Source organism: Amblyomma americanum, chromosome 10 (genome assembly GCF_052857255.1).
Source record: "Amblyomma americanum isolate KBUSLIRL-KWMA chromosome 10, ASM5285725v1, whole genome shotgun sequence".
In the NCBI taxonomy this organism is placed as follows: domain Eukaryota; kingdom Metazoa; phylum Arthropoda; class Arachnida; order Ixodida; family Ixodidae; genus Amblyomma; species Amblyomma americanum.
The window spans coordinates 125,811,483-125,830,415 of NC_135506.1; the positions used below are offsets into that span (position 1 = coordinate 125,811,483).

General features: G+C 45.6%; 1 protein-coding gene across 2 annotated transcripts in view; it reads right to left on the bottom strand.

Moving 5' to 3' along the window:
• The window catches only part of LOC144106403 (uncharacterized), a 563,571-nt gene that overhangs the window by 297,446 nt on the left and 247,192 nt on the right, over positions 1-18,933 (bottom strand). For both annotated transcript variants that reach the window (XM_077639207.1, XM_077639208.1), the window contains one exon: positions 6,410-6,492. In XM_077639207.1, coding sequence (XP_077495333.1) covers positions 6,410-6,492 — 83 coding nt within the window. The remainder of the gene's footprint in view (positions 1-6,409; positions 6,493-18,933) is intronic.

Sequence of the window (18,933 nt, forward strand, 5' to 3'; positions counted from 1 at the left end):
CACCCGTACAACGCCGCAACCGCACCGAGCCAACCGTGAGCACGAACGCCGACCACTAACAGTAGAACACTAGTAGTAGACGCTGGTAGCAGTGTTCCCGGGTCGTGTGTATTTATAGTCTCTGTGTTTTGTGTGGTAGCGTTTGTGTCAGGTAGGGTGTATTAACTCTGCGTCTGTGTCGGTACACCCGTCGCCTAGTCCGTTCTTTCGGTCCGAGTGTTCTCTGGGAAGATCCGTGACAGCTGCCCTCATGAGTAAATATCATTACTTCAGATTTTTCCTTACTAAACTTGAAACCTTATCTATGTCACTCTGTACCACATATGTCTATCAGCTTCTGCAAATCTTCCTTGTTGTTAGCCATTAGCACTATATCATCCGCGTACATTAGTGCCGGTAATGACTGTTTAATCCATTCTCCTTGCTTGAGAAATGAAAGGTTGAAGTCTAGTCCGCTCCTGTCTAGTTTGGTCTCCAACCCTTGCAGGTACAACATGAATAACAAAGGAGACAAAATACATCCTTTAAACCCCCGCTATATCTCTATAGACCCTGATACATTTTTTTCCATTTTATAAGCGCTCTGTTACCTTTATATATGTCTTTTAAAAGATTAATTACTACATCTTCCCCGTCCAATGTACCCAGTATGTCCCACAAATACTCTTGAATAACGTTGTCGTAGGCCGCCCAATATCTAGAAATGCTAGCCATAGGAGCCTGAGTTCCTTATCAGCAATATCTATACACTAAGTCAACGAAAACAGATTGTCCTCTAACCTCATTTGCTTCCGGAACCCATTTTGTAGCTCTCCTAGCACCCTTTCGTTCTCCACCCAAGCATGCAGTTTGTCCTTTATAATCTGCATCACCACCCTGTAAGCCACAGACGTCACTGTTAAGGGACGGTAGTTGCTTATGTCAGCTTTGTCCCCCTTACCCTTATATATCGTGTTCATTCTACTTCCTCTCCATTCATTGGAACGTTGCCATCCACTATCATTTTATTCAATACCTGTATTAATGTTCGCTTGGATTTTGGTCCTAGCTTCTTTATTAACATAGTCGGAATACCATCTCGTCCTGTCGACGTGCGACTAGGAATCTTCTCTGCTCTTTCCCACTCTCTTTGCTGAAGTGATGCAATTGCGGTAGGCGGTCTATCCTCCTTCGATAAATTACGTGCAACATATCTTTCTTAAATTTTTCTGTCATCCTTGTTCCTATGTGTTTCATTGCTTCATCCCCTTCTGGTCTAATACCTTGATCTTTAACAATAAACGCTTGCTCTAGACTAGTCTTTTTACTCATTGTATTTAGATGTTTGCAGAATTTCTGAGCTGCTTTTCCATCCTTTTTATTTACTTTTGACATCCATTGGGTACCCTTTCTTCTAATTTTCTCATTGATCAGATAGGATGCTACCCTTCTACACTTTATGAAGGTATCCTTCATAAAGATATCCTTCAGCTTCTGGTTCCCCTTTCTTGGAATATTTGTTCCTTGGACGCTTCCTGACGTTTCTCTAACGCCTTCTTGACCTCCTCATCGCACCCACTCTTGGGTTTGCGTCTTTTCTCGTTTGGCTTGACTCACACCTTAGCTAGCTCTCGCTCAAGTTATCGAGTTAATTCGGTATAAGTTCATGCTGTTTCATTATCATCAAAAATTACTTTCTGAATTTCTTTGGCTACTGCTTCGAATCGCTTTTCTGAGTAAAAATTCCCCTCTGATTGTCCATCTCGCTTCAGTCCTACATTGGTTTCTCTTCTGAAACTCAACTTGACACGTTTGTGGTCACTGCCTAGACTTCTGGAACCATGTTCATCTATGCTCATTGCCCCTAATCTATTATACATCATCTGTGATATTAGTGCATAATCTATCGTCAAGTGCAGACTCCCTTCCCCCCATGTTATGAGTCCCCTCACTCTTGTCGGTACTCATGCATACAACTAAATCAAGCCTGTCACGTATGTCCAGCAGCATGCTTCCTGTCAAATCTGTGTACCCACCCAGGTCTTCTCTATGTGCATTCATGTCACCTAATATAATTATCTCGCCCTGTCCTCCTAGCTCATCAATGTCGCTTGCAATACATTCTAACATTTTCCTGCTTTCCTTTTTTGGCATTAGCTCCTGTCCACAGGTATACAAAGCCAAGGATTGTTTGCTCCGCTGCTACTTTTACTTTAGTCATAATTAATCCTTGTTTCCCAGTTTAACCCTCTGAAAATTCATAAATTTATGAATGAATGCCCCAATTTCACCCCCTTTTCTGGTGCCCTCTGTTCTATTGCAATATTCCCAAGCGTAGTCTGGGCTACAGGGTGGTTGCTCCATGTTTCTAAGATGCGTTTTCTCTAACCCATATACCATTAGTACCGCCTGCCTTAGCTGTTCTTGTATTTCCTCCCATTTCAGTCTATTTCTGCCACCTGGCATGTTAATGGAACCTATATTTGAATTAACTTGGCCCTGACGCTTGCATCTATTTTTTCTCCTATGATTCCATGGTTTCTTTGACCTTGGTTCCTCCTTCTCTCCACTGGTTCTTTCAGAGCTCGGGGTCCCCCCCCCCCCCAAAAAAAAAAAAGCTGTTGCCTGGCGACCTATCCTACTACCCACACTCTTGCCAGTGGCACCACCGAAGTGAATTCCATCCTGTGCAAAAAGGTGGGAGCTGATCTCGTACACGTCCCTGTTAACTTCCATTACCCTATATCCTAGTCGTCGACTCATTTACCTAATTACACGGTTAGCCTCAAAGACCCTCCTTAGCCCGCTGATATCGGCGCCCTCGGTCGGCTTGCAGCCGAACTGCAAGGCGCGCTCCACCATGGCCGAACATAATCGGGACGCTCCAGCTGGCGCAGTGTCAACTCTCAAGTTTTTCAATCAAGAAGTCTGTTGAATTTTTAATCGACCACGCACTTACGCTTCAAATTTCGGACAAAACCGGTCAATTCGTGGTTATGAAAAGAGAAGAACACGAGAGAAAAGCTATTGACGCCATTCGAAGGAATTTCGACGAATTGAATGTGGAGGAAAAAGATCTGGAGAAAATGAGATTGGAAGCGGCCAAATCCTGTGCCCGACTTGGTTTGGAAAAGCTCTCGAACGCGGTCAAAGGAAGCAAGGGGCTCACACTGCGGCCATTCTTTTCGGTCAAAACCCACAAAGAAGGCAACCCCTTTAGGATGATCGTTGAGGACAAGAACACATGGCAAAGTCATGTTGCTAGATACTTGCAGGTCCAACTGTCTAAGCTGACTTGTGATGACCCATACATGGTGAAAGGATCAGAGCAGGTCATCTGCTTCTTGAAGAATGGGACACCGGTGACGTGCTTGTCTGTGGACGTTAAAGACATGTTTTATTCAATTCCTCAAGACGGTGCGATTTCTGCAGTAGAGGAAAGTATTGACAGCCACGGAGCGACGAAGTTTCAGAATGAATGTGGGACGAGCGTCAGTGGGTTCCTTGAACTACTTTGGGTATATTTAAGATCCCTGTACGTGCAGTATGAAAGAAAAGTGTACGCACAGAGAGCCGGCATATGCATTGGTTCGTGTCTGGCCCCTGTGCTTTCGAACCTGTACATGGCAAAGGGTGATCGCACCCTCAGACAAGAGCTCGAAGGCGGGAACGTGTTGGCATGCTTTCGGTATGTACACGATTTCTTGCTCTGTTTTAGTACGGAAAAAGCAGGCGCGGTTGAAGCGGAGGCGATGGTCACGCTTTTTAAACGCATATTTTATGGCCTTGACTTCACGTATGAACTCCCGGAAAAAGCGATGATAAGATTCCTTGATCTACAAATACAGGAAACCCCGGTCCATACTTGCTGGTGGTATCATACGAAAAGTGAAAAAAGCATCAAGCGATATGATTCCAGCCAGTCTAAGCTTGTCAAAAGGAGTGTTGCTTAATCGTGTATGATGCATAGCCTGACGAAGTCCTGCGAGCACAAAATGACTGAGAGCATCAGCATGCAAATAAGTCGGCTGACCGATAGTGGGTTCCCTGACAACATGATCGCGTCAGTGGGCGAAAATGTGCTGAAATCCCTGACGAGGAAAGGAAAAAAAGAAGTCGAAAGAACAGAGTAATAGAGAAGGAATGGTTGTTATACCGTATATACATAAGGTATCGCACGGATTGAAGAAGGTGGCGAACAAACACCAAGTGAAAGTTGTATTCAGCGCACCAAAAAAGCTGATATGCCTGTGCAACAAGGTGAACGCAAAAGGAAAGAGTGACAAGCGCAAGGAATGTGACATTGCCCACGGGGAAAGGTTCGTACCATGCCAGAAGAACATCATATATAGAATACCAATATCATGCGGAAAACAATACATTGGACAATCGGGAAGATGTGTCAACACGCGACTTTTGGAGCATCACAATGACTGCGACAAAATTAACCACCCGGGAAATCTAGCGCAACATTGCAGCAGGTGTAAGAAGAAGTGCGCACCAATCTTCCACAGGACCACAATTGGAGGAAAACAGAAAGAAAGGATTGAAAGAGAGATAGTCGAAGCATTTTTAATCGAAAAGGCGGAAAATGGAACCTGTGTAAGCACTCCTTCTATTGCACTTAAAAAACTGAGACTGACTTGATAAGGGCAGATGCTGTGTCGTGGTGATGGTCATGTGTATGATGATGGGATGGTTGCTTCTTTCAAAAACTGACGCTGCGTATATAAACTCACCTTCCGTATGGAATAAACAGTTGTTAGTTTGTGCTTGTGCCGTGTGTATGTGTCCTTTTTGTGTCGCTTGTAGCGCATTTGTTCTCAGTAGTGTCAACACCTCAGTCTTCCTGCACCTTGGAAGAACGTTAGGACGCCATCATGAGGGTTCGCCCTTGTGAGGATGCCCATCTCTGCCTCCCGCGGTAGTGGCCGCGCTTTTTCGCAAATCTAGGACAGATGACTCGTCAAATGCACCGCGCATGATATGCGCATGCGCTTCTACAGGCGCAGGCGCTTCGCCGCATCGGAGGGGTCGGACTGCGGGATGGCCGGATTTGCGCCTGGCGCGGCGTGACCAGCCTGATGTGACTGACCACCACCGGCGCTCGCCGGCGCGCCAAAGACGTCAGGGTGCAAACGTGCCTTAAGTGTTCTAACAGCCTGCCAACTTTGAAGAAACAGTTTAATTCAATTCAATTCAATTCGTTTGTTTTCCAGAGTGGTACAAACACAAACTCTGAATGGTCCCCTGGACTAAAAGTTTCACTAAGCAACTTACGACGACCCAGGGGCCACCTTACAAGACCGCAGGCGACGCAGATTGTCAACGAAACAAAGAAAACCGCACTCATCAAAGGTCACATTGAAAAGATATGGACAATAAAGCAGGTCTCAAGAGCGCATATATACACAAAACAAACAGCCAGACAAAAAGAAAAAATTCATGAGATGATATGGAAACACACGGTCAAAGGACAATTAGACAGTTTAGAACCAAGGCAAGATATATCAAATCAGGGTGACGCGCAAGAGTTCAGTTGAGGTTAGAGAAATAATTTTTACATTCCTTCTTAGATGGAATTATTTCTTTTTTATATTTGTTTAGAAGTGATGGAACATTATGCTTTACTGACTGAAACTTAGTGTGGGGTGTTTCTAGTGAATACATCTATTGTTCGCTGTTGTAATGTTGCAACAGTTTTAAGCAAATTTGCAGATTCAACGGTCGAAAAATAAAGCCCGTTTAAGAGTTGATATTCATAACTGTGCAAAAAACGAATAATCCCATACTTCGGAAATAGGTTGTTTGTAGATGTGTGCGGTCCAACATTTGCCACATAGCGCAAGACTTCTTTCTGGAGCACATTAATTTTATCAATATTTCTTTTTGTTATTGAGCTTCAGACAAGACTGCAATATTTTATGTGGGGTGCAAATAACGCATGGTACAATTGGAGTTTAACTCTTTCGGGAATGAGGTTTTTGCAGCAGGACAGAGTGCCTGCAACAGTAGACAGCCTTTTGCAGACGTGATTAATGTGGTGATCCCAGTTTAGATGATAATTAAAAGTAACGCCAAGAACCTTATGGTCATCTACTATTGTTTTGTCTTTATTCTTATAATTGATCTTATTTTGCTCCTTGAAAACTTTATTTCTTGGTCTAAATAGTAAAACCTTAGTCTTAGTGGGATTGATTACTATGTACCCTTGATCCTGTCTTTCATGTATGACATAATTAAATTAAACTAATAAAACCTATATTTAAACTAATAGTCTAAATGAGTTACTTGGGGTGGCGCTGATAAGGAAACGTGACACACAAGAGAAAGATTAAACGAAAAAGAGAATGGGCTACCTTAGCATATCTAATAGTCCTAAACGAAAGTTCACTGCTGTTTGTGCAAGTGGGAACTGTATCAATCTTACCAGTGTTCAGAAGAAATCCTGGTTCCGGTAATTTCCATGTAAGCGCCAATAGTCAGCGTGGGTGAGAGGTACGTATATTGCCCCTGTGAATAAATAAAAGTATTGGGGAGTTAATGGGCGAAAAGGAGACAAAATACTTATTAAATGTGAGATATGCGGTATGGAGTGAGCTTTATGACCCTGAAGTATTCAGGAAGTATTCACTGTTGCAGAGAAAAAGGTTTGAAAGTATATCGAAGCTCACGTTCTTAATCATGCGTGCATATCACAAGCAAAAATTTGCGCTTCATAAGTTGCACCCACGGGGCCATCTTTTTCTGCCTATGCAATGTAGACGTAGACGGATAGCATACTTGCATACTACCGTTCACATTGAAAACATCGCGCTTGTACTGCGGAGCGAGCGCTACCTTTGAACTGAGTGCGCAACAAAAAAAAAAAACAAAAATGAAAAAAAATGAGCTGCTGTTTACTGCTGAACATGGTCAGAGAGCGAAAGCTGCGGTGTATGGGGCAATTAGACGTGGTTTGGCGTCAGCAACGTTGAGTGCGTTCTGCACGCTGAATTGGCAGCGCGTTCGCCTCGCCACCCTGGCAGTGAAATTAATGGTTGATCGCGAGACGTTGGTGAACCCAATGAACGCTGCGGCCTATTCCTACAGCGCCGCGTGTCTGCCACAACGTTGTCAGCGCTACTGCATACGCCCAGATCTCTCACCACGGCCACGTTTCTCAAAAGCGCTATTGAGACGTCCACGGCCCCTGGGAGCCAGTTATGCGCTCTTCCTTTCCTCAAAATCATAATAGTAGAACGTTGTCAACGCCAACACCAATGTACACAATGAACGCCGACGGACAATAGTTTCAATGCCGCGTTTCTGCTACAATGTTGAAATGAAAATGAAAACTGTTTTGGGGGAAAAACCTGCCGCGGTGGCTCAGTGGTTAGTGCACTCAGCTACTGATCCGGAGCGCCCGGGCTCTAACCCTAACGGGGCGGCCGCGTTTCGATGGAGGCGAAACGCAAAGGTGCTCGTGTGCTGTGCGATTCAGTGCATGTTAAAGGCGCGCAGGTGGCCGAAATTATTCGGGAGCCCTCTACTACGGCACCTGTTTCTTCCTTTCTTGTCAGTCTCTTCTTTATCCTTTCCCTAACGGCGATGTTCAGATGTCAGCCGATTACTGGGAGGCAGATAACGCGCCATTTCCTCCCCCCTCCCCCCCCAAAAAAATAATTAAAATGGTTGTTGGGGAAGGAAATGACGCAGTATATGTCTTACATCTTGACAGACAGCAGAACCACGCCGTTCGGGAAGGGATAAAGGAGGGACTGAGAGAAGAAAGGAAGAAAGAGGTGTCCTAGTGGAGGGCTCGTTAATAATTCCGACCACCTGAGGATCTTTAGCGTGCACTGACATCACACTGCACACGGGCGCCTTTGCGTTTCGCCTCCATCGAAACGCGGCCGCCGTCGTCGGGTCCACGACGTTGTTAATAACAAGGCATGCAGCGCACGTCTGTCAATACCGCCATGTAGGTTTAAGCGAGACTGAGGTGTTCACTTTCCCAGGGGGCCAGTTATGCGCCTTTACTTTTCTTTCGAAGCTCCCGCTGTTCATCGGTTTCGGCGCAGCTTCACAACACGCGCTGAAGGTGGCTGAAGGTGAAAGCGACGCGGTCGGCGAAATCGCGGAAGATGCTGTAGTAATGCTTATGTTTTAATAAAACAGACATTACGTCATGGCTTGCGGGTCGTTTTCCGGGTGACGAAATGCTAGATGATGATGATGATGAAACGATGAAAAGCATGACAGCTGACTAGTGGTGTGGGATAGACGAGACGCCTGAGCGATGACGAAATGCTAGAACGTCTCAACTTTAAGCGCGACACGTGATATAAGGGCAAGAAAAAAAAAACACGAGGAGCACTGAATTTGAAATTTTTTAGATTGTCGGAGCTCGTTGTACATCTTCCGCCTTCGTATTTTCTTGCAATATATCACTGAATTTCAAGGAGTTAACGTGCCAACACGCCCAACAAGTTGTGTGGATATCCAAATGCTGCATTTATAGCAGATTTGCACCCTGTTGCCGAGCTGTTTTGGAGTGCACGAGATAGCGAGCAGTGAACTGAAAAAATTCCTTCGCCGAGTTTTGCTCTCTAGAAAGGGAGCAATAGTTCATTTTTAAATTAAAACTGATATTGTAATATTTGAAAATTCACGACATTCAAAAATGATGGGAGAATAAGCTTACAAATGAAGGGAACAGCAAAGCTCGTTCTCACATACATGACGGAAGAAAACGGTCACCGAAACCAGGGAGCTTAGAGGATGTTTTTTGTTCTTAATTTTTGGTATAATTAGTATTACATCAATATAGTAATTATTTCATCCCATAACAACCTTCGAATATTGCGTCCGATGATGATCCACCAACTGAGCTTCGGCGACAGCGGTCCAATCTTCTGCATTCGGTGGTGATTATGTGTAGTGCAAGAGAACCTTGAGAGTGTTCTCCAGCGCTACCATCGTCCATAGCGGCAAATGTTGTACGTCTTGCATTACTGCGAGTGCTACCTGAAACGTGGTCGATGGTTAGGGCGGAAGCTGTACGATATCCCTTTTATGCTATTCGATAATCATCAGCACGTTTTTCAACCACCTGGAAAAACCAAATAAGTAACTAAAACAGTCACTCTTTATATTAAGACGATTATGGCAACAAAAACCTTGAACTCTGACAATCACTGTCCTTAGCCTCTTATCGACTTCGAACATTAATCTGGCGAGAGTAAGTGGCAACTCTTTAAGAATAAAATGGACTCATCCAACGGTAGATTCCTATAATTACAGCGAGCGAGCGCATTTTGACTCGTTGGTTAAATAATGCATTAAAATGCCTCAATGACAAGAAAAGGCTTTTTCCGACTGCCTAACGAAATAACCCTAGCACACGACAAAAGTGTTACGAAGCAGAAAGGGTTTATAGAGCGCAAGTGTTAAAAGCTCAGCAATCATTTTTGAACCCTACACTCCCCGAGATTCTGCGCACAAACCAACGTGAATTTCAAGGAGGGCGTCTATCCTAACCCTAGCAACAAATTAACACTTCGTGATTACAATAAAGCTGCAGTTGGAGAATAGAACGTTGCAGAAGTGCCTAACCGGACCTCTATTGCGGCATTATTTCGTGCACATGGTGAGGATCTGCCTGATTTTCTGTCCTTTGGTTTCGGTGTTATTGCCGATATGTCATTCAAACCGGACGGAATTGTTAAAATAATTTATTCTTTAAAACTCTCCTCGTAAGCAGGTATTGTTGACATTGACGCAAAGATAATAAAAAAAACACAAAACATGCCACAAGTTTCCAGCTCTCTCTTATATTTCAGAAACCTCTTTCGCCAAGCATTGTACCGCACAACTGGAAAGTGGGTAAAGTCATTCCAGTACCAATAAAGTACCTTCATCTTCTCGTCATAATCATTGTCCTATATCCATTGCTATCGTTACATCAAAGCTAATGAAACATGTAATCTCTCACATCATAAAATCTCTGGTATCGTTTGTTTGTTACACGGTAGCTAGCACGGATTCATACTAGGCTTTTCTCGCGATACTCAGCTGTAGTTATCAGTGGCTTAAGCTCCAACCCCGGTCTCAACAATCAGTAGACGCCCTCTTTTTAGACTTCGAAAAGACCTCTGACAAAGTTCTACACAAGCAGCTTTCTTTGAAACTGTCACATCTTAATCTCAGTTATGTTGTTCTTGATTGGCTTCTAAACTTTATAACTTAGCGGCACAGCTTTGTTTTCGCTAATAAACTCTAATCTTCCCCCATCTCTTATTTCTGGGGTACCCCAAGGCGCACTCCTTCTTTCTCTCTGAATGAATAAACGATCTACCAACTGTCATACTCTCTAACATACGCCTATTTGCAGATAATAACAGACTCGTGCGGAACATGATAATAGAATTTGTGATGTAGACATAGCCTTACGATGTGACGTCGGCTTGACTAAGTTGTGAATTAGGCATTGCATTTTAGTTTGGTGACACTATCGTGACAAGAATAAGAAGAAAATGTGTTTATCAACGAACAGTTACTAACAGTGCCCGAACAAAAATGATGTTAATACTGTAGAAGCAATACAGAATAGCGCCGCAGGTTCTTGTTTTCTGCTTATTCTTATCATGATAGTGTCACCAAGCTAAAATGCAATGCTCATCTCACAACTTTAACAAGTCGACGACACATCGTAAGGCTAAGAATACATCAAATTTTATTATCATGTTCCGCACGAGTCTGTTATCATCCCTGCCTGCCGCACCTCCAGCCTCATGAACTATGGAAACACCACTCATCCTCTGCCTGCACCCCACATCTTTCTTCATTTTTTGTACGCACTGCGCCAGACTAGAATGACTTGCCCGGCCATGTCGTGCCCCAAACTCCCCGATCACTATTCAAGGCATCAATTTAAACAGTGTTTTGCTCTGAAACACACTCCTTCATGTAACATTCCTTCAATGAGGTCTTCGAGGTAGTAATAAATAAATAAGCGTAAGCATGACAAACATTTTATTCAGTGCGATAAAAAGCTACAAAGGCCGAAGTAAACGCAAATTCAGGTGCTCACACAAAGCACGAAGAGAGAGCAATAGAAAGTAAGAGCAGATAGTTACAGTGAGCTTGAAGTTACATGAAACAAGCACTTAATCTAAGAGATCACACAGGGATATTTCAGCGAAACTGACCAGGTCCTAAAGCACAAATAGAAATAGCATCTTAGTGCCGCGACTGGGCCAAGACAGCATAATATAGTACGCGACATACAACACACTTCTGCCATCTACGCTTCTTGGTTTGGTTTATGGGGGTTCAACGTCCCAAAGAGACTCAGGCTATGAGGGACGCCGTAGTAAAGGGCTCCGGAAATTTCGACCACCTGGAGTTCTTTAACGTGCACTGACATCGCACAGTACAAGGGCCCCTGGAATTTTGAATCCATCAAAATTCGATTACCGTGGCCGGGATCGAACCCGCATCTTTCGGGCCAGCAGCCGAGGGCCATAACGACTCAGCCACTCAGCCACCGCGGCGGCCCATCTACGCTGCTGAAGCGCTATAAAGCTCACTTTGTGCTTAAACAGTTTCATTCGCAATTTTCGGTGATCAATATTATGTAAGTAGCACGAACGTACAAGGCAGGTGTTACTTTGTGAGGGATGACGCTATAAATTTATTCAAAGCATTCCCTATCATTCAGTGTGAAATAAAGCATATGTGCACTTCAAATCACCTAAACTCTATGGTACGCAAGACATATATATTACATATTGAAGACTAAAGCGCTTCCTAGTGCATGCTCGCCGTGGCGTTGCTTCTCCATGAACACAAATGATCCGCATGCATGATATCACTTAGCAAAGTGAGCAGAACGCGAGAGGATTCAGTCCTATTGCAGATCCAAAGAAATTAGCAGAATTCAAAACAGAACAAGATATTTCGGAAAAGGTGTGAAGCGATTATCTAAAGTTGCCAAACGGCACCTCCCATACACGCGTTATAAGACACGTTTCTAACCTCTACACGCACCCAGTGACAACGGCGCTTTAAAGTGACAGTAATACCCTATTCTCGCTGAGTGGTGCCGATGGAGTAATGCACACATTGACTTTCAGAATGAGCCTCAGTTGTTTGCGTGCGGTGCTCTATTTGTCTCGAACCACGCCGTCTATGGAATGGAAGAAGCGTAATTGGCTACACTGCGGCTGTGGCTAAAAAATTAGCCCAGCATCACTGACTAATGTCGCGAACGCTGACATAAGCACAGAAGCTTCTTGGCGTTCTCTACTCGCAAGGGTAAGCTTCGTAGAACTTTTCAAATCCAGAATCGATTGGCTGAGTGTTCATATATCCTTGCCACGCTCTCTCCCTCTTCCGACCACTAAAGCATATTATTTTCCGACCAATATTGCTGTGATATTTTTTTTTTCCTCCCTTTAGACTCGGGGGTTCATCGCAATCCTTTCGCGCTTGGATTTGGCTTCTCTTGCTCGAAGCTGGGGATCTTCCGCCCTCCGCTTTCTAAAGGCTTTGGTATCCCTAGCGCGGGCTTCTGAATTCGTCCGACAACACTGTGCCCGCACGCGTGCCAACTCTTGCTTGCGCTCGCAACGAGTGGCTTCTTCCGGAGAGCGCGCGACCCATTTTTTCGAACATTGAATAAACTCCTTCCAAGCGCACTCGTCTATATATGCGCTTTCCTCCGAACTACCTGACCTGTTGGGCCCGCGCTCTCTAATTAGCCGACTCCTCTCTTCTCCTTGACTCCGCCCACCAGCGCTCGGCATGTGCTCTCACCCGCGCCTTAGCTCTGACTAATTGCGCCTAACTCCCCCTCTCTCCACTACGCTGCACCTGTGCTTGGTGGTTGCGCTCTCTCTCCCCTCCTACCTGCACCTGTTTTTGGCGATTGCTCTCCCCCTCGCTAGGCTTTGCTCTCTCCACATCGCTACGCCCGCGTTACCACGCCTTGTCCCATGAAAACCTCGACCAAGAACAACTTCGCTGTTAAAAAACAGGGAGCACATGTAGCCTGTGATAACCCAGCACGGTGAAACAAAATTAACCAAGTACCTTATATTGGCAATGATAAAGGATAGCAGTGGCACGCGATGAAGTCATGAGATGGCGAGACCAGCACCTTCTAGACAAGGCCTGCAGCTAGCGACAGAACTATCACATCTTTAACCAGCCCGAAGACTCAGACACGCTTCCAAATGGAGCCAGGGTTCCACGTAGCCTGTGCGCCGCAACTCGTGATTAGCGGAGGGATCTGAATCTACAAGCGGCAACAAAGATCGGCCAGCGAAAGAGCAGCTGTCTCTGGGCATGATCACATGTTTGGGTCAGTGCTTCGGTTTTCTCTGATGTGTACCAGGTTCCAAAAGAGGGTTAAAGAACTGATTGAGATCTGTGCTTAAATTCTAGATGTTTGGTATTTTCGCATACTTTTTCTAGAAATAGCCCACACTTAGAAGCATCATGGACCTACTGAAGGCGCAGAAGACTGACCTGTTGCTATTGTTTGAGGAATTCGGAATTGATACAAGGGGCTTGGCGGAAAACCCGTATCATTCAGGCAATCACTGATTTGGGGGCAAATGATGAGGAGCTCAGTGAAGCGTGGAGCCTCGTCGAACAAAAGAAGGAAGAGCAGCTCAGACATCATAAAGGGCGGGAAAAAGAGAATAAGAGGCGTGAACATGAAAGTGAGAATAAAGCAAGAAACTGGAACAGGCATAGAGCTCCGTATGTTAGAAATGGAGTTGAGCAAGAGTAGGACAGTTGTCCCCAGGAAGCGGTATCGCCTCTCAACAAGGAGTTCAAGATGTGTAGGTATCAGGGAATATCGGTCTGCATCTTGCAGAGTTTGAAGGAACGCGCGAGAAACTGTCCTTCAGCCGAGACACTTGGTCTCAATGGCGATTGATCGTTCTGCCCCCTGTGAGGAAGTGGAGGTTGTCGCGCGTCTCAGCAGGGAGGACACGGACAAATAAGAGAAGCTCAAGGCTTGCCTTCTACAAATATACAGACTCAGCGCCGAAGCGTTAAAGCAACAATCTCGGGGAGCTAAGAATTCGAGGGACGAGAGAGATCCAGAGTTCTTGTACAAGTTCAAAGTGACTTCACTTCACTTCACTTCACTTTATTACCTTAAAGACCCCACTTTGGGCGTGTTACATAAGGGGTGGGAGTACAAATATAGATTGAATATGATTGCTTACATGATATTTATGAAATGCATATTTAAATTGTTCACAAAACTTGATTGGCAGGTGATGGCATCAACGTCGTGGGGAAGGCCATTCCAGTCTTTAGCAGTGCGAAGAAAAAAGGATGCGGAAAAAGTGACGGTGCGGGTGTGTTGGCATGACACTTGCAGTGGATGGCCGGTGCGATGAGATATGCGAGCGGGCGGTGTGATGTAGGGTGGTTGTCCGAGGGAACTGTAAAAAAAACTTATGGAACAGACTAAGAGAAGCAATGCGACGACGATGGGCAAGAGTTGATAAACCTGATTGTCGTTTAAGTGACGATACACTGATGTCGTATGAATAGGCCGAATGAATGAACCTCGTGGCGCGATTTTGGACAGATTCTAGTGAACTGATGAGATATGCTTGTTGCGGGCTCCAGATAGCAGATGCGTATTCTAGTTTTGGTCGAATGAGTGATTGGTAGGCGAGAAGTTTAATACATTGAGGGGCGTGCCGTAGATGACGTTTCAAAAAACCCATTGACCGGTTAGCTGATGCGACGATGTTCGTTACATGAGAGCGCCAGGAGAGATCCTGTCACAAGGTGACACCTAGGTACTTGTATGAGTATACAGATTCTAGTGGAACGTTAGCAACGGAGTAAAGGAAAATATGGGGGTTACGCCGGCGGTGAAAAGATACGAGTTTACATTTATTAGGATTAAGCGACATTAGCCAGTCATCGCACCAGGCATGCACTGTGTCAATGTCGTTTTGGAGCTGTGATTGGTCAAAGGTGTTGGAAATCGTGTGGTAAATAACGCAGTCGTCGGCAAACAGACGAACATTGCAAACCAGGTTTGAGGGTAAGTCGTTTATGTAGATTAAGAATAGGAGGGGAGCAAGTACAGAACCTTGGGGTACGCCTGATGTTACTGGAAGAGGGTTGGAATTCTGGCTGTTAGCGAGAACAAATTGGGAGCGGTTAGAAAGGAATTCTTCGATCCACAATAAGACGTTAGGATGCAGTTTTAGCATGGTTAGTTTTAGCAGTAAACGCCTGTGAGGAACTTTATCAAATGCTTTAGCAAAGTCTAGAAAAATAGCGTCAGTTTGTAAATTTAGGTCGAGGTTAGAGTGAACGTCATGAAGAAAGACGGCCAGTTGAGTTTCACATGACAAACCCTTGCGAAACCCGTGTTGTGAGGGATGAAAGAAGTTGATAGCGTCAAGAAAGTCCATGATTTGAGAATAGATGACGTGTTCCATGATTTTGCAAGGTATGCTGGTTAATGATATCGGACGGTAATTTAAAGGAGAATGTTTGTTACAGGACTTAAAGACGGGAATGACCTTTCCCACTTTCCAGTCATCCAGAATGGAACCTGTAGAAAGCGACTGTGAAAACAATAATAATAAGTGCATTGCAGAAATATTCTTAGTGTTGCGCAGTATTTTGGAGTTAATTTCGTCGACGCCGGCCGATGATGAAGTTTTAAGGTGTTCAATGAGCGAGGAAATGCCGGCTTCAGAAAACGCGATATCAGGCATGCTGGATTCTATATTGACGGCGAAAGTTGCAGTTGGTGGGTGAATTTCATTAGTGAACACAGATGAAAAGGCGTTATTAAAAATGTCAGCGCACTCAATGTCATCAGCTTCCTCTCCAGACTCTTTAGTTAGAGTGATGGTATGTGCCGGGTGCTCACTTATGACCTGCCAAAACTTTCTGGGATTGGAAGTCAACAATTTGGGGAGGTCTTTGTGCAGGAAAGAGTATTTTGCGTTGCGGATTTCTGATAGGTAGGTGCGTTCGGCTGTATAGTATATTTCCTTGGTCGAGTGGCTAAAGAGCACAGTGTCTTACATTGACCGGGACGCTGTAGGTGAGAGAATTTTGCTGGAGCAGTTTTACAACTGCTTCCATGAAGAGGAAAGCAATTGGCTACACGACAGGAAGAATGTAACGTCTGCGACAAAAGCTGCCGATCTGATTGAGGAGTATGCCTCACGCCAACAGTTTAACCTCAACACCAGAATTGATAGGCGTCGTAATTTTGGTACAAGTGCGAATTATCGTCACGAGTGGCACTTTGAGAGTTCTACAGTCGAGAAAGAAGAAAGGTTTCTTCGGAAAAACCTCTAAGAAAGAATGACAATGACAAGGGTGCAAAAATGGCAAAAGCGCAGAAAGACAAAGTCGCGTTCAAGGCCAGGAGGCCGCTGAGTTGCTATAGATGCAATAAGCCAGGTCACATAGCAGTGAACTGCCGAAAACAAGGGGTTGCGTTCTTGTATGTCAGTAATAGAGATGAAAACATGAAGCTGTTGGAACCTTACATTCATGACCTGGGGGCGAACGGGAAGCCTTGGAAGGTGCTGCGCGACTCAACCGCAACGATGGATGTTGTCCATCGATCGTATTTGTCACCATCTGATTACACAGGCCACTGTACATGGATCTAACAGGTAGTGCAGGAACTAAGCGTGTGCTTGCCTATAATGAAAGTAGTAATTGAGGGCCCTTTCGGTACGCTTGAAACCGAAGTCGCAGTTTCAGGAAAGCTACATAGATGCTATCCTTATTTGTTCTCCAACAAAGCGTATGTGTTAACGAGAGAACTGAATCCCTTCTGGGGACTGAACTGTGCGGGCCTTAACACGTTCGAAGGCGCGAGAACTTGCACCACAGCTTACTCCTGTGAATTCCACTGCGGAGGAAACAGCAGTTAAACTTCGGGTGGAAATGGATGAACAAGGTTCAGAAAATCACGCTAACGAGGCACCCAAGACCGGTCAACCTGGTATTAACCCTGACGAACCGCAGAACGAGGAAATCCTAGACAGTGGCCTTTTTACGCCAGTGTCAACAGTTTCACGACGCTGCTAAGTGCGAATCGAGAAGAGTTAGGTTGGAACAAACAAATGACCCGACCATACAGGAGATCAGGAAGCTCCACAGAACGAGTAAGGGTGAAAAAGAATATTGCTTTCCAGATGGCAGGGGATGCGCTTTATCGCTTGTACAATGATAAGCGTGGACTGGAGCGATACCAACTAGCCGTTCCCCAGCAGTACCGACAAAACTTACTGTGATTTTCTCATGGCGATTCGTGGTCATGCCGCCTGAGAATCAGGAAAACAAAGCAGAGGCTTTTGAAAGAGTACTATAGGCCTGGGGGACGTGAAGAGTACTATGGGCCTGGGGCGTTTTTTAAGGTCGTGCAACACATGCCAGCGAGTTGGGAAGTCTCAAGATAAGTGGAAAGCTCCGATGGTCTTAGTACCGATTATTACTTTCCCGTTTGACCGGCTGGTGATAGATGTATTTGGAACACTTCCCATGACAAAGTCGTTATATGCTCACTATGTTATGCCCTGCCACAAAATTTCCAGAGGCCGTCGCGCTGCGTGAGGTGACGTCAGAGAGTGCTGTGGATTTACTGATGTCAGTCTTTGCCCAACTTGAATTGCATTCCGGGATCCAAAGTGATCAGGTAGTGTATTGGCTAGCGCCCTAACCAGCTCATTTCTAGAGCGGTGTGGCATTAAGGTAGTTCAAAGCTCAATCCATCATCCGCAGAGCAACAGCGTAGAATGGTGGCATTGTGTTCTAAAGCGCGTGCTTAGGAGACTGGGCTATGAAAACAAGCGCGACTCTGAGGCTTGCCAACCTGCGACCCTTTTGGCTTTGTGGTCAGAACCGCATCATTACACTAGATTTAGCCCCGCCTAGTTGGTGTGCCGAAGGTCACTGCGCTCACCTCTGCGAATGGTACGCGAAGCCTGAAAAGGACGCGGAGAGGACCCGACAGTAGTACAGTTCATGTTGACTATGATGGATCGTCTACACATTGTTACGGGAAAGAATGTATTTACAGCTATGTAAACCAGGGAAGGAACACCTACGAGCGGCACTCAGAACACAGTCAAAACTTCGTTGTCGTCTTCGTCTTCGTCCACCCTTTCACTCGCTCAGTCTCGTCGTCGTCTTCCCGCTTCAGGACCCCCGGCTGATGAGACGCCGCCTCGGCGTTAGAGTGGCGACGTATGAACGTCGTGATAAGGTTTTAGGTGGGAGACATGGACGACGTCGGTGGAGGGGCCGGAGGACGATGGCGAGCACGCAAGGGGTGCAATTTCATAGTTCACGTCGGTGACACGGCGCACCACATGGTAAGGGCCCCGGTAGTGAGAAAGGAGCTTCTCGGAGAGACCGACGCTGCGTGACGGCGCCCAGAGAAGGACGAGTGATCCGGGTTCATATTCGAACGCCCAGTGATGGCGGTCGTAGGCGGACTTTGGGAAGCTGGTGAGGCACGGAGCCGACTACGGGCGATTAGGCGCGCCTGCGAGGCCTGAGCGATGGCGTCCTGAGCGTAAGCAGTGGTGGCGACTGAAGAAGACGGCATGAGTGTGTCCAAAGACAAGATGGGGTGCCGACCAAACAAAAGGTAGAAAGAGGAATAGCCGGTTGTGTTATGCCGTGAAGAGTTGTACGCAAAAGTCCCATAAGGCAAGGCAGCGTCCAAATCTCGGTGGTCTGGCGAGACATACATTGCGAACATGCCGGTGATCGTGCGGTTGAACCGTTCCGTAAGCCCGTTGGTTTGTGGATGGCAAGCTGTCGCGAGCTGGTGCTGCGTGGCACACGAAAGAAGAATGTCATTAATGACTCGGGACAGAAAATTACGACCACGGTCGGTGAGCAGATGACGAGGGGCGCCATGGTGAACAATGACGTTTTGGAGAA